The 16,668-nt window shown below is 32.3% G+C and overlaps 3 protein-coding genes across 3 annotated transcripts in view; 1 reads left to right on the forward strand and 2 right to left on the reverse strand.

The window, feature by feature from the left end:
- The window catches only part of LOC111631855 (dolichol-phosphate mannosyltransferase subunit 1-like), a 45,617-nt gene extending 36,398 nt beyond the window's left edge, over positions 1-9,219 (reverse strand). The window contains 2 exon segments of the mRNA XM_023376185.1: positions 6,570-6,669; positions 9,009-9,219. Of these exon segments, the coding sequence (XP_023231953.1) occupies positions 6,570-6,669; positions 9,009-9,124 (216 nt within the window). The 5' untranslated portion in view covers positions 9,125-9,219.
- LOC111631853 (transmembrane emp24 domain-containing protein B-like) lies at positions 1,186-2,315 on the reverse strand. The gene has a single exon (XM_023376184.1). It carries the CDS (start codon positions 2,244-2,246, stop codon positions 1,755-1,757), a length of 492 nt encoding a protein of 163 aa, XP_023231952.1. The 5' UTR covers positions 2,247-2,315; the 3' UTR covers positions 1,186-1,754.
- A 2,075-nt stretch (positions 9,220-11,294) lies between the features above and the next one.
- Positions 11,295-13,429, forward strand: LOC111631865 (jerky protein homolog-like). The gene has a single exon (XM_023376203.1). The coding sequence runs from the start codon at positions 11,685-11,687 to the stop codon at positions 13,287-13,289; it is 1,605 nt and encodes a 534-aa protein (XP_023231971.1). The 5' UTR covers positions 11,295-11,684; the 3' UTR covers positions 13,290-13,429.
- Positions 13,430-16,668: the final 3,239 nt, after the last annotated feature.

Below are 16,668 nucleotides of genomic sequence, written 5' to 3' on the forward strand. Positions count from 1 at the left end.
GTTTTGATTGTATACCATTTCTAAAAGACTGTCATTTTCAACAGATTCTGGGACATTAAGAAGAATTATTCGTGGTTTCCGTCCTTCAGCTATGTGGCATCTAATTTTTTCTTTAGTGGATGGAATCTTTTCGATTGCTTTCAATAATTTCTCTCCGTCTTTGTAGCTACCAACCCTAAAGCAAGCTCCTTCATTCCTTATCTTCCTGACTCCTTTAACTTTTAAGCCAATATTAGCTGGGTTTACCTCTGTCATAATCGTATTCACAATGTTATTTATGTCAGTGTGCTCTTCTTGAGCCCCTTGAGAAGGATAAACGAGAACAGCATGTGTTCCACCTGTGCCCTCATTGTTAATCTTAGATGAGAGAGATTTCGATATTATTTTGGTTGTAGAACTTGAGTTATTAGTAGTTTTCACTATTTCCGCATAAGTTTTCTGTGGGATATTAGGCATTTGTGTCTCTGTGGGTCCTCTTTTATTTTTCCTGATTTCTTTAATTATTCCATACATTTCATGCAGATAACCATATAATTTTCTTGCACATTTCCTTAATTCCAATCTTTGGTTGACTTTGATACTTGAGTTAGTGTTCCCCGGACAGAGGTCAAGTACACGACCAAGTAAGAATTCACTGTCCCTAATCATTTCCTCCTCAGCTGGCTCCCCCCGGTCGTTTTGTGTTTCAGCCAAAATAATTCGTGTCTGCGAAGAATTGATGTCAACGTCATCAAAGGGTGCTAAAACAACCCTGGGATCGTTACATTTCATTTCTCTCCTGATATTGTCCATACTGTCAATGAGCACCTCGAACAATAACCCAGTGAAAAGAGCTCGAGCCCGAGAAAACCAAAGAATAAAAGACAAACCAAAACAAAAACCAAAGAACCCTACAAGCTATGACCCGAGAACTGAAATATAATACTAAAATCCCGAAAAAGAATTCCCCCGAAAAAAAAAACCCAAAATCCTTAAAATCTAAAATATTTATATAATGAGATCAATAAATATTTAACTAAAGCTTTATTATTATTTAAATTAAATGAAAAAAAAAAAAAAAACGTTAACCAAAACCGTTAAAAGTTCGTTACTTTTGAAAATTTCCATAACTGGTAATGCTATAGAATAAAACGCTTATATCACCGTTAAAAATACACCGATCTACCCCAAATTTACACATCTAATACAAAATGATATAGTAAATACAACCCCCAAATCCGCGTCCCTTCCGATTTATCCCCCTCCCGCAAGAGCCTACTGAAAATTGCAAAATTTAAAATCCTTTAGCTCCCACCCTAATTAAGAAAATTATATAATTAATATACCATACGAACCGGGCTGAAGAGCTCTTTCCACGGATGTGTAAACTAAAATGGTATTCCGAGAATAACATACGAAAAAGCACACGAAACCAGGAGCCACAACTGACCGAAGTCGCAAGAAAAGATCAGCCCAATCTTCTCTGTTTCTAATTATAGCAAGTCTTCACTTAATATTGTTTCATTACAGCATCATTGTGTAAAGATACAAGTACAATTGTAGTCATTTAAATTACCATTATTGAATTTTCTTAAAAGGCAGTGAAACTGATTCTATGAAGTGGAAAATAAATGCCAGAGGTTGCAAACACAATCCAATTAGAATAACATTAATTGTTGAATTATATCAATTAGCCTACGTTAAAAATGGTTTCATCATACATTATTTCATTTAAGATTCATATTTCATCAGTTTCAAATAACCTATCAATGGTATTAAGTGTAGGCTTGCTTCAATGTGCCCGTAAAGTTGGCCACAGTGACATCCATTTCTTCTAATTCTTTGATGTAACTCTCCCATTCATCACGCTTGAAGGAATTAACATATAAACTTACAAGTTTAGATGCAAATCGAGATAGAGAATTATCTATACAAAGTTGATAATAACCAGATATTTCAACTTTCTGTTCTTCATATTCAGCATTAGGCTTCCATTGGTAAGGAAATACATGTAATCCATTTGGATTACGAATTGCAAATCCAGCCATCCCATCTCCTCCTCGCATTACCTGGAAAGCAACAAATAGCGTCAATCCAGCGTGAATAATTTGATAGAAACATTCTTCTCTTCCTGCATCCACGTGAACTTTAAATTCAAATGCAATTCCTAAATCTTTATCAAATGTGTAAGTATCGCCATCACATACAGAAAATACGAAAAGCAATAGTAACATGACCAACGTGACAGACGACGTGGCAGTCGCCATTTGGCAAATGTTAACTCGGCACTTCCCCAAAATCAAATGATGCCAACTCTGATCTATATGATGACGTTTCTCTTGTATGTTTATTACTATAGAAATAGGAAACAGTATCATAAAAAAATCAAGTTAGATAAAAGATGCACAAATTACCAAGCAGAATTGGTAGCAATAACTGCATTATTGCTACCAATTCTGCTTGGTAATCATGCAATTAACTGGATAAGTCAAAGGAAGAAAAATATAAAAATTACTATTTGCACAGACAGCCAGGCTGTATTAAAAGCTCTTAATGATGGTAACGATAAAAGTGAAGTAATAGATAATATAAGACAAAATATTGTGAAAAGTGATAATATGCTTGTGTTCAGCTGGGGCAAAGCCCATTTTGGAGACCAAGGAAATGAATGAGCGGACAGTCTGGCTAAAGAGGCTAGTTATCTAAAAACAAAGGAATCATACAGAAAAATATCTACAAAATACATAAAAACTGAAATCAAAAATAGATACATATTACAGTGGCAACAACGGTGGGAAATAACTACAAAAGGAAGGGAACTCTTTGAATACATACCAGATATTAACCAGAGGTTAAATAACAAACATCTACAAATGGACACAAATTCACAAGATTCGTGACATGTCATGGAGATTTTGCGAAATATCATTATAGATTTAATCATCGAGATGATGAAAACTGCGAGATTTGTGGGGTAAGTGAAACACCCACACACATCTTATTTGACTGTATGCAATATGAAAAAGTAAGAAACGAGTTAAAATTAGTTTGTAATAAAGAAGGTTACAATTGGCCTATTAGGAAAAGTAGCCTTATAAATAATGTTAACATATATCATTATTTCAATGAATTTATAAAAACTTGTTATAAAAACAGAACATAAAAATTTCTCTCATAGTTCATTGTCAAATTAATGACATCAAATACTCTACTCAACAAAAATATAATTAATGTAAAAAATAGAATTGTCGGGTGACCGCGACTATGTAATCTTAACTACCTGCAAAGCATATGCGAAGCAGGGTCAATTAAAAGAGGAGTACCTCAAGCCAGTAGCAATTAATGCTACAGGTCAGAGGGAGTGCTCCACTAAATGAAAATGTAAATGTAGGCTTGTTGTACTTCATTATTTGAATAAAAAACTTAACATTTAAATTATAGTAAGTAATAATGATATTTTAAAAATTCTGATAATTTGTTAAATTGCTGCATGTATTGTAATAGTGAAGACATATGACAATAAATTATCAAGAATGTAAGTACTATAATATATGATTCTTGTCTAGTTTAAACTGTTGGTGAGCTCTATGATGGCATCTTTATTTCTAGACTTATCACACCATCATCAGACATGACCAGCCTTAATATATCAATTTATTTTCAATACTATGCATTTTGGACTTATGGTCCCTCCTCAGCTTTTTTACAATTTTCTGCAAAATTGACATATTTACAATTCCAAATCATACAAAGAAATTTTGACATTTGGCAATAATCATTTACAATTCCATTATTTGTTATTGCCAAATGTCAAAATTCAATTTTATTTTAAAATTATCATTTTTTATAGCTGTGTCTATTAAACACTTCTTGACAAAGTTTAATTAATATTCTAAGTTATTAACTTATTATTTACTTTATTTTTATCATTGCTACATTAAGTAAAATGACTTTTCTGCATTATGAAAAAATTTAAATATTTTTATCTTAAGTTTTCACTTTAAAGTAACAGGAGTTTACAACTTGTGTTCCACAGAACCCTAGGGTTCCACCAACAAAATTTAAGGTTCCACAATAAAATCTGTTGAGTGTAGTGATGTATGAATGTGCCAATACAGAATTGGGACATGAGGTGCAATTGTTCTAGTCTTGGATCAAATCCTCTTATGACATCCTATATACATGTTAGAGTTATGTATAACTTTATACAGTAAACAACAGGGACTGATTTATCCGTAACAGAACAAACCAAAATCATGATTTAATGTTTGACAAAATAATGAAAACCATAAAAATGGTAAAACTTAAACCAAAGCTAGAAAATCACTTAAAAAGTAACCTTAAAAAGTATCTAATGTATAAATAATAATAGTCGTTAAACATGCTTTAATTTGTCGATATCTGTACTGCATTGCAAACCTATTTAATATAATGATAAGAGTGGCCAGTCAGATGTCTGATGATACTGTACATATTTCGATACCAGTGACAGGACACTCACATCAGATGCTTGTGAAGGGGTTAATTAATGTCCCATCATTGTAGTGTGTTGGAACAGAATGATACAGCATACAAGCAGACATATTAGTCAAAGATTATTAGTTTTGCACTGCATTCATTTTGTGATATTTTTTCAATATAATAAAATAGTGGGAATTGTATAGATTTATAGTGCTTTCAATATTGTGTATATCCCAAATTAAAATACCATGGAGTGTTGGCTGAGAGAAGAGCTTTGAAGAAAAAATGTAGCAAGTACTTCAAATGTTTCTAGTAACAAGGAGACTGAAAAGGCAGCTACCAATGAAGATACAAATATAGGCAGTAGCATTATTTAAAATATTGAAAAAAAAGTTTAATCCTTCACATTAATTGTCAGTTTGAATTAAGTAATAACATTTACTTTCCATTATTAATCTGCTTTTCTTCTTCAATAAATTGTTTTTGGTATTTTTATTTGCTATTTTATCTATAATCTTAACCTGGCGTGAGTGAGGCGGGGTATGTCATACCCAAGAAGATTTTAAAGGCAGATTATTTAATGTTATTTTTGTCATGGAAATCCTATCGTCACAGTAGCTGGAGATAAGGGAGTAGAAGACGAGGTGCAGTGTTGAGTTTAGTGTTGCGCCTGCATCAGCGGGAGATACACATGAGCAAAGGTGACTGGGGTACGTCACACCCAACCTCATAGTCGATGTTACATTTTTGAGTTAACAGTAAGTTTATGAGTTATAGTTATTTATAGTATTTTTAGATTTCTCAGATGATAGTCTTCGCATTAGACAACAAAACATGCATTATCCAAGGGAAACTCGAAAGTGATTACTGATCATCTGGGAGAACCTTCATTACCTGTTTCCAAAAAAGTGGGTAGTAAATATGTCAGGTGCGGTGCCTGTACTAAAAAAACAGATAGAAAAACAAAACATTGCTGTTCGAAGTGTGAGAAGCCAATATGTATGAAGCATGCAATTTTTATGGTGGAGATTGTGTTGATTTGTAGGTGTAATGTTGGTGCTGTGCAAATTGATCTCATAAGAACTTTTAGTTTTTTTTCTATTTTTATAATTGAAATATACTATAGTTATGTTGATTAACCAAATAAGTTGTAATTTTGTTAGAATTTTATACAAAAAAATTTTAAACTACCAAAACTTGTAGTTTTTCAAGGAAAATATAGACACTTTATTTCAATTAAAAAAATGCTTTTCAATATTAAACATAATATTTTATTTACTCATCTTGTTGAATAGATACTATTTTTATTATCCCAAGTGAAAAAATACTTTTTACACAATTATAGTATAAAAAATTCTGCATCGAAGTTTCGGGTATCTCCTACCCACCTCATAGCTGGTGTGACAATTTCTCACCTCATTCATGCCGGGTTAAATATTGTCAGGGTTCCAACATTTTTTACTAAGGTGAAAAGGATTCCATGATAAAAAATAAGTTGGGAACTGCTGCTTTACAGTTAAGGCACTTGACAGCTAAACAATATATTTCATAACTTTTTGCCATTTTGATAATTTTGTCACTAAGTTATCAGTAATTTATTCAAAAAACAATTATAAAAAATTATTTTTTTCCTTCTTGTAATTATAACTAAATTAACTCAATTCCAGATGATTAATTGTACAATAAACTCAAGATATCGTTTGTTTTTGTCTGTTACAAAATGAGAATACACAGTCATGCACATTAGCAATTGATCAGCTAAAAAAGTCTGGAGTGCAAGTACAGTTGACCTCCCTATAACACTGCTGATAATTCCGTTTTTATATGAATTTCATGTTGTACGAGTCACTTAGATTTTACAACTAAGTGAGCAGTTCACAGCCCGGCACACGTATTTGTAAAATCTAAGTGACTTGTACAACATGGAATTCATATAAAATGGAATTAACTGTTATAGGGGGGTCGACTGTACTCTATACTTTACTCTGGTAAAACCACACACAATAAAATAAATGTATGAATTATTAAGTTTTTAGGACTAAAAAAAAACATGATACACTAAAATTCATTTCTTTAAAATTTAAATTGCATAATTATCACTAATAGAATAAATATGAGATACTTATTACAATTTTATCATTTCCATAAATCTTCTGTAATTGTTCTGCTACAGATAAAGTACCATCCGGACTTCCATCATCAACAATTATAATTTCAAAATCATATTCACTAAGAAAAAAAATTAAATTTTTATTTAAAATTGAATAATTTTAAAACAAAATTATGTATTGTTAATTATTTAACTAAAGTATTGTAGAAAAAAAAACATGTAATTGAACATAATTAATTTTCATAATCAATTGCTGTAGATAAAAATTAATACAAAATTACAAATTTGTACTATAAAACAGAGGAAAGTGTCTATTTTCTAGTGAAAAAGTTTCAAGACAATGCCTGTTATATAAATAAATTAATTGATAAACAGGAAGATAAACATTTTCTCACAGAGTTGTGAGATTTGACAGAATAGAGTTAACTTAATTCCATTGAACCTCTGAAATAAAAATGAGGTGAGGCATTTACCTATTATATATGATATTCCTTTGAATATAACAGTACAATGGGAACACATGTCTGCAAGCTAGTCCTGTCGATGAATTAACTAAAGGAGCTCTGAGGAGTGTTCAGGTTGGCTCACGGGAATAGTTCAACTCAGCGTAAAGGAAGGGAGGCCAGATGGGAAAAATACACATTTTTCAAGTGAAAGATTTCAAATACAATGCTTTAAAAATAATATTTAGACAGTACTTCAAAGAATGTAGGGGACTAGCCTAATGCGACTACCCGCAGCCCACTGCACCCTAAATTTTTTTAGGTATATTATCATTTATTTTGGTAAAGTATATTGTAAAAATTATTCCTGTTTCACTGGATACACTTTGAAGTCATAATGACATAATTGTGTTCAAAAACTGTTTTATCTAGAGAACTGTTATGCATGTGGGTTAGTACATACAGTACTGTTGTAAACAATTCTTTTTGCGAGTGAAAATCATCAAAACTGCTAAGAGAAATAGGTTGAGTAATTCCCATTTAACTAACATTCTTAGAATCTTTAAAGACTAGTAAGATAAAAGCAGATATTGACAATATTATAAAAGGAAGGAAATGTCAAAAATAGCATTGAATTTATTTTTATTTTGTGTGAGTATAATTTGTTTTTTTACTGTCAATAAATAATACAGTATTTTTGTAATTATATATTTGTTTTTAAAATTTGATATTCACATTTTGAACTTTTTAAAAGCATACATTTATATAAAGTACTTTTGTGGCTTACTATAAAAGCAGATATTGACAATATTATAAAAGGAAGGAAATGTCAAAAATCGCATTGAATTTATTTTTATTTTGTGTGAGTATAATTTGTTTTTTTACTGTCAATAAATAATACAGTATTTTTGTAATTATATATTTGTTTTTAAAATTTGATATTCACATTTTGAACTTTTTAAAAGCATACATTTATATAAAGTACTTTTGTGGCTCACTGAATATACCTAAATTCCTAATTTGGCCCATTAGGAAAAAAAGTTGAACAACCATGCCATAGTCCATTCTCGGCACACCACTGATTAATACATACTGCAGTTGACAATTCCATTAATAATGAATTTAATTTTAAACAGCAATATATATTTTGCTATTATACTGATAATAGAAATAACCATTCTATAAATTTTTAAATCAACTGAGAAATCAATTGGAACTGAAAGAGGATTGTAAATAGATATGGTAGGATAGGATAAATGGAGAATTTTAACTAAACTGACCCAATACTAATTGATTGAAATAGTGGATAGATGATAATGGCTGCGTTCAGCAGACTCAACAGTTGTAACTGAGCAAAAGCATTTCAATCGGTAGCTGTTACGTAATTACATCTGCCAAACGATGAGCGATATATGCTTCCGAACAAAAAAGCAGCCATCATTGGTCAGTTGCAGCTAGCAATAGGTAGCATAAATGAAAGATGCTACTAAATGTGACGTCAAAATACCAAACATGTTCCAAACCAGTGCTACTGTAGAGGGCATTCAGCAATAAAATATGCAACAGCTCTGGAACTGTTGAGTCTGCTGAACGCAGCCAATGAAATTTTTAATCAGTAATCTAAATGCTGTAATGTAAATCATGTAAATTTTAAACCAGTAATGAAAGTGATGAAATTAAAATTGTGTTAAAACAAGTACTTGTTGACAATATCAATTATTAATTCTGGAAAAAATATACAATGAATATTATATAAACTAAAATCCTAGTTTGTTATGAATGTATTAATGTTATATTTTGACTGTAAAATTCAACAAATAAAATTATTCAATAAAAATGACAAGCCGCATAACTGATATTATATCAAACCTGTGATATATTTTTATATTTTTACAACTTATATATTATCGTAATTTATAAATAAAAATTACAGATCAAATCGTATTTACAGTGTTTCTTGTCAAGAAGAATTAAATACTAATCTCGATTAATAATAAACAATTATTTATTCATACCTTTCTGTCATATATTTCATAATCAGCCATACTATTATAGGTAGATTTTCTTTTTCGTTATACGTAGGTAATAAAATACTATAAAAATTTTTATTTTGAGAATTATTTTCGTCCATAGTTACACAAGTTTATTTTATCCCGTTTGAACAACGTGTACTCGTGGTCATACTTTGCTTCTAGCGAACTCTTTCGGAAAAAACATTTATAATACCGATGAATATTATAATTGCACCTAATTCGTAATAAATGTTATATAGTATAATTTTATTCCGTTTGAATTAATATTATTTTAATATTTATTATTAACGTTCTTATAAAATCAATTTAGTATAATAAACAGTCTATCTAATATACTCGTAATTATTTTTAATGAAATTATTAATTAACTGTTTATGATTTTTCGTTTACTCATCAATCGAATAATTCTTTGAATAAATTCCTGCTAAGCGTCGCTGTTTCTAATCAAAATGGCGGATCCAGCGAACGAAACACAGGTGCAGAAAAGTCAAGAGATGAAAAAAGATGCTAATAAAAAAACTAATGAAGAAGCTATACCAGATCCTAAAAGCATACAGGATTTAGCACAATACGTAAGATATTTCTAAATTTAATGCATAAGAAATTAATGCATTTTTTTTTTTAAATGATGATAATCTTCCGGGTAGTGAACTCGTGTATCTGAACCAAACATACAAATACTTGTATTATTCCATACAAAGATTAATTGAATTGCTAATTCAACGTCAGGATAATCCGTACTTTTCCTCTTGGTCATTATTAGAATCTTAAGAAGCAAAAAATTTGAACTGAGAGTTCAGGACCCATTAAATTATCTCAAAAACTCAGAAATTTTTGGTGAGATATTTAATCAGAAAGTAACAATTCTTTCTTATAATATGGCCAGTCCTTAAATTGGCTTTAATATTTGTATAAATGTCTGAATGAACTCATATTTTAATGGTGATTTTTTATTTTTTCATAACAAGAGAAGAAACAATGGCTGCATTCAGCAGACTCAACAGTTCCGGAGCTGTTGAGTATATTTTTTGCTGAACGCCCTCTATGGTAGCGTTCTTTTGGAATGTGTTTGATGTTTTAACGTCACGTTTGTTGGAATCTTTTATTTACGCTAACTATTGCTATCTGAAACTGACTGATGAGGCTTTTTGTTCCAACACATTCATCACTCATCGTTCTGCAGATCCAGGTTGCTTCATAAGGGCTACCAATTTGTTCGGTTACAACTGTTGGGTCTGCCGAACGCGGCCAATATGTGAATCTTTACCACACCCAAAAATTTATATACAACTAATTAATAACTTCTCGTGTTTCCTTCTGTATTGATTATAGGCTGGTGTGCTGTATGAAGCTTTATTCTTTAGACATATTTTAAACTACATATTTTTGAATTATTCATGGTAGAAAACTTTCTTCACCAGAAGTTTTAAATCAAATATAACAATTTTGGCAGATGGTGCATGTCCAAATTTAAAGGTTAACAAAATTGGATAAATTAGGATTAAGTTTCTGAAACATCACCAAATGACTGCCTAAATAATCGGCTATAACCACTAAATTAGTAGTTATTGCCCAATTATTTAGGCGAGTATTTGGTGATGTTTCTATATACATATTGAGCTTTGTGATGTTTGTTATAAGTTTCTGAAATAATAAGAACTTTATAGGCCATTTTAAATTTGGGATAATGTGACAAATTATTAAGAAACAAGTCTTTATGGAAAATGACACGATAAAAAAAATGTAGTTTGTAAAGCTTGTATACCTTTAAGTAAAAACATAATTTTTAATTTCTTATCTCATCTCATCATTTTTGATGAGGAAAAAAATTAAACTGCTTAATAGTGAGATTTTGCTTACCATTAAGTTTAACAAAATTATCAATTTTACCAAACGACTGATAGATTTTATTTATTTTATTGCCATTTTTAATGGGTTACTGCTATATTTACATATTTTACTAATCAATTTTAATTAATTCATTTTGTTATTTTTTATAAAAAATTATTTTCTAGACTTTTTCTTTTAATTTTTTTGATTTTGTAATTGAAATTATAAAGAGAGAAATATTTTATTAATTCATTGTTTGACCTTGCAAATTCTGCATCTCCTCTTAGCTTTTTGTTCATATTTTATGAATAAATGTCCAATATTTTCTGTTACAATTTCTTAGGGTAGATATGAATTTGATGGTCATCCTCTTATTTACATTTATTGTACTTTGTATATTTTGTAAAGTACTTCTAATTTGCTTATTTTCAGATTTGAAGAAATCAAACAATATATTACAAAAATCTAGTTATAACATGTTACAGTAGAGTCACGAAAACTCGGCACTCGATAACCCGCAGTCCGGATAACTCGGCCACACCTTGGCAGGGCGAAAACGAATTTAGGCGAACTTAACTCTCCCGCCTAAACTCAATCTTTTTATATGGAATGAAGATAGTGCTGATTGACCAATGAGCACTTCATAGTCCTATCGGAGGTCCGTGCAATCGTCCAATGATCGACGGCCAATCATCTATTCTGTTTTCAAAACTAGTGGTCATTTCTCGATCCGTATTTCTACGGCAACAACCATTGCTTGTGTGAAAAAGAGGAAAAGTGCGGAAACAGTACATCTAAACGATTCCATCACAACAACAGTACTCTGCGATGGCATCTTCTGTTAAAAGAAAACAAGTGAACATGTCTATGGAACAAAAGTTGAGGGCATTAAAGAGATTGGATAAGGGAGAAAGTGTCAGTGCAGTGGCTAAGGACTTGGGAGTTGGCAAAAGTACGATTAGAGACTGGAAGAAGAAGCGGACAGAAATCGAGTCGTGGTGTGTTAGCAGAATGTGTACAGAAACATTGAAAGAAAGGAAAAGTATGAAGGAAAGTGACTTTAATGAGGTAAGCGAAGCACTTTACATTTGGTTTCGCCAAACAAGAAAGAAGGGCACACCAATTAGTGGGCCAATCTTGCAAGAGAAGGCCTTGAAATTTTACGAAGAATTTAAAAAAGACAACGATCCTAAATTTGTTGCAAGCACTGGCTGGCTTGATCGCTGGAAGAAACGCTATGGAGTCCGGCAGCTTAGTATTTGTGGGGAAAAACTATCTGGGGACATAGAGGGTATGTCTCAGTTTAAAAAAATCTTTCAGAAATTTATCAAAGCTGAAGGTTTGACCAGAGAGCAATTGTACAAATGTGATGAAACAGGGTTAAATTATAAACTGCTACCAGCGAAAAGTCTTGCTTTCAAGGAAGAACAATCAGCCCAAGGTTTTAAAACAAGCAAGGAGAGGGTAACAATCCTAGCATGCAGTAATGCAACAGGTGAGCACAAATTAAAGCTTGGTCTCATAGGAAAATCAAAGAAACCATGTGCGTTTAAGCACATTGAAATGGGTAAACTTTCAGTTTGGTATCGAAACCAGTCACATGCCTGGATGAGCTGTGCAATTTTCAAAGAATGGTTTCATGAAGTATTTGTTCCATCGGTTGAGCAGTTTTTAAAATCTAAAAACCTGCCAAGGAAGGCTATTCTGATTTTGGACAACGCGTCTTTGCATCCAGACATTGAAGAGTTAAAAAATGGGGACATACGAGCAATGTTTCTACCACCCAATGTGACGGCGTTATGCCAGCCAATGGACCAAGGAGTTTTGGTTAGTCTCAAGAGAAGATATAGGCACAAGCTGTTATCCTCCCTTCTTTCTGCAAACGATAATGATCAAGGTCTTATCCTCCAGAACTTAAAGAAAATTAACCTATTGGATGTTGTTGGCTGGGTGGCAGACGCCTGGAATGAGTTAGAGTCATTAATACTAGTTCGTTCCTGGCGAAAACTTCTTGATCACGAGGGAAATGAGTTCATTGAACATGATGATGCAGAAAATGTAAACTTACTCAACCTCCTGAAAAGAGTTCCTGGATGTGCAGAAGCCAATGAAAATGACATCGAACAGTGGTTCCAGAACGATACCGACCAAAACATTATGTCCAATGCAGAAATTATTGCTGCTGTCACAGTTAATGAAAAAATGCTGGAAAATAATGAAGATGTTGACGTTGAGGACTCCACTGTACAAGCTCCTAAAATATCACATAGTGAGGGACTAAAGGCTGTCGAAACCGCCCTTCAGTATTTTGAACAACAAGGTGCATCGGTAATGGACTTACTGTTCCTTCGTCGTCTTCGTGATGAAGCAGCAAAACGCAGAGTGCAGTGCAGAAGACAACAGGACATTACTCATTTCTTTAAAAAAAAGTAGCCAGTTTTTGCAAAGTCGGCTAGATAATTTTCATTCTAGACAGCTTTATGCTTTTCTGAGGTTTGTCTTATCAGTTAAATTACTATACACTGTGTATTCATTAATTTTCATTTTCATGTAGTAAAGGCTCTGTGCTTTCATAAAGTACAGTATGTACAGTCTTTTCTTTTGTTTAAGGGTATTTGGGCAGTTTATTCTCTGTTGTATTCTCAAGCAAACAATACATACAAGTACAGTACAGTATTTTCTGAGGAAACACGCATACTTATCCTTTTTTAACCCCATTTCTGAATACCCGGCATTTTCACAAACTTGGCCACCCTTCAGTCCACATTAGGCCAAGTTTTCGAGACTCTACTGTATTAGTTATTCTACCCAATTTAAAACTAGTTTAAATCTAAGTTGTTTTAGCCATTTTGTATAGGTTTTTTCACAATAAAAATTTAGAATTAGTTAACACAGAATGTAACTGAATATAAGTTTCTGAAAAGAAAATCAACAGTAAATTAGTGATATGCAAAGAAAGATTGTGAAGTAGGGGAATTATCATAAAATAGGATCTTATATTACAAGAGGCTCCTGTAATAAAAGATAAGAAGTAAACACTTCTATTAGGAACTTAATATAAAGTACATAATAAAAGAAATGGAATCAGAGCTGGAATCAGTCCATTTTCACTAACTCTACTTAGACTCCACATCCCTGGTGAAGAGAGGTTTGAATATACTCAAGTACTCCTAATGTAAATCATTAAGCTTTTGACAATACAGGCTTACACAAGATATGATGTCAGCTGCTTATGCTTTGTGTAAATTAGGCTTTAGACCAGTGATTCCCAACTGAGGGTACATGCTTGGTGGTTTAGGGGTACATGAAAAAAATTAATAATGGAAGATGTACTATAAGAATATTTGGATTCTGTGTTGAGGCCTTTGGCAACATCACAGCACTTGATTCTTAGTTTTAAATAAAAACATAATTATATTTTTATTATATTTGTGTGTCCATCCTCCAACACTTTTCGATAAAAAAGTTTTTGCATGTAATAGTACGGTGCTGACTAAGGCACCACTATTTGATAAACATGCAACACAAAACTTACTGAACATTATACAGTTGACCCCCCCCTATAAGATCATAGATACGTTCCATTCTTTAGGAATCCAATTTCTTAAGAGTCCTTCCAATCACAGCCCGACACGTGTCAAGTTTACGGACTACGGCTGTTTGAAAGGTTTTCTTCCATAAAATTAATTGATTCTAGACTAATCCGACTCAACATTTCCAAAATACGTATATTTTTTTTTAGTTTTATAGGAATCGTAATTATAGGGACCGTAATTATAGGGGGGTCGACTGTATTTTTTTAGATATCAAGATTAGTGGACGTAAGTCGTGTATCTCAACTTCAACCAAAATACCCGATTCTTGGATTAATCTGCCAAGGAATGATGACTCTCGAAGGACTTTCCATGGAAAACTGGCTCCTATTTAGATATTAGACAAGTGAAGAAAACCCACGTGGCTCGCCCGTTGGTGAGGCCCGAACCCACAACCACTGTTCAGATTTTATCCATTTGGTAATTGGTGGAAATTGATTTAGGATGCTAGATGAAATCGTAATGAACCAAAAATAATGAACCAAAAGTACAAATTTTGCAACCGAATAAGAATACAAACTTTTAGTGTTGAATACATAATCTTACAGCAGAGCTTTGACAGAGGAGGGCACGAAAAACACGCGTGGCTTNTATATGTACAGTACCTAATTTATATATAATTTATATAATACTGTCCAGACGATAGAAATCTCTCCGTAGCGTGGCGCTACGGACGGCGGGAAAGTAGTTCGGCTGCCCGATGACGTTTTACGTAATTATAGGAGTTTTTTACCTTTTTTTACGGATACCATCGCAATTTTTTCGCAGTTTTATAGGAACCGTAATTATAGGGGGGTCTACTGTATTATTACAATTCTACTGGTGCTAACATTTTAAATTCTATAATTTTGTTTACATTACACGTTTAAATGTAAGTTTTTAGTTATTCCAAAAAAATTATAAAATTCGATGGAGTCAGAAATTAAGAAGGAAACAAAAGAGTTTTTAGTTAGTTTTTATGATATTTATTTTATATTTAATTTAATCAATTTGCAGGCATTTTGTGCTGCCACATGATTATACATGTTTTATTATTAATTAATATCAATTTCTGTACAGTAATTTTTATCATTGTTTTAATTCAAAAGTAAAATTTCTAAATTTATTTACAATTAGATATGGATTAGTGCTTTGGCCCACCAGTGGCCGAGTGGTTTTGTTCCCAGAACACTGGTAGTTCAGTCTTGGGTTCTTTCCTTGTTGGGACGGGCTAGCCACATGGCGTTTTCTGGGTTTTTTTCACATCTTTAACACCTAAATAGGGGCCAGTTACCTTTAAAAGACCTCCCAGAAGGTATCCTCACTAGGCAGATCGCCAAGTGCTGCATTGCCATAACAAAAAAACAGATGGATCAATGGTTGAAAGCCAGTACAGTAAAATAGTGATCAATCACCAAGCACTTCTCAAGACATGTGTAATGTTTTGGTGCAGAACACTGAAAGGGCACAGTCTTCAGTTCTGCAGGGAGGAAAAAGAGAAAACACTGTGATGAATACATGAAATATTGATTTTCCTATGTAGTTGCTGACAACTGTCCTAAACAGAAATGTGTAGTATATGGGGAAGTGCTGTCAAATGGTAGTATGAAATCTTCCCTACATTTACAGCATCTACAATAAAAACAAAACATGCCAATTAAAATAACAAGGAATGTGATTTTTTTTAAAATGCTTAGCAGCTTAAAATAAGAATATTTCATGTATTTTCTTAGCACAATGTTGCTGTTGAGAACATATCACACAGGAACACTTTCAGAGGAAGAAGGTTGTTTTATTGGTGTGGATGGATATGCATTTTGGACTTAATGCCCCTCTTCAGTCCTGAGATAGTGACGGTTAAACGAACATGACTCATAAGAAGATATACATATAGTTTTAAAAGGGGGGACAAAAGGAGCTAATAGTTCTTTTGGCTCCACACATATACACATTAGGATTACATCACATCCTACAGCACATTAGGATGTGCTGTAGGATGTGAAATAATTCTGATGGGATGTGCAGAGAACATGGACAAGATAGAAGAGGTTATAAAGAAGTGAGTGATATTGAACAGAAACGTACTTGGCAAAATAATTATTCAAGTAACAAACACCTTATTTTTTGCCAAGGGAGTTTTATTAAAAAAACTAACGTTTTCGATCTACTCCATAGATCATCCTCAGGTTTAAACATTCGAAATTTGGAATAACAAAAAATAGAACACCAAATTCAAATTC

The sequence above is a fragment of the Centruroides sculpturatus genome, unplaced genomic scaffold, assembly GCF_000671375.1.
Source record: "Centruroides sculpturatus isolate CEXI.00-Female unplaced genomic scaffold, Cexi_2.0 scaffold695, whole genome shotgun sequence".
Lineage (NCBI taxonomy): Eukaryota > Metazoa > Arthropoda > Arachnida > Scorpiones > Buthidae > Centruroides > Centruroides sculpturatus.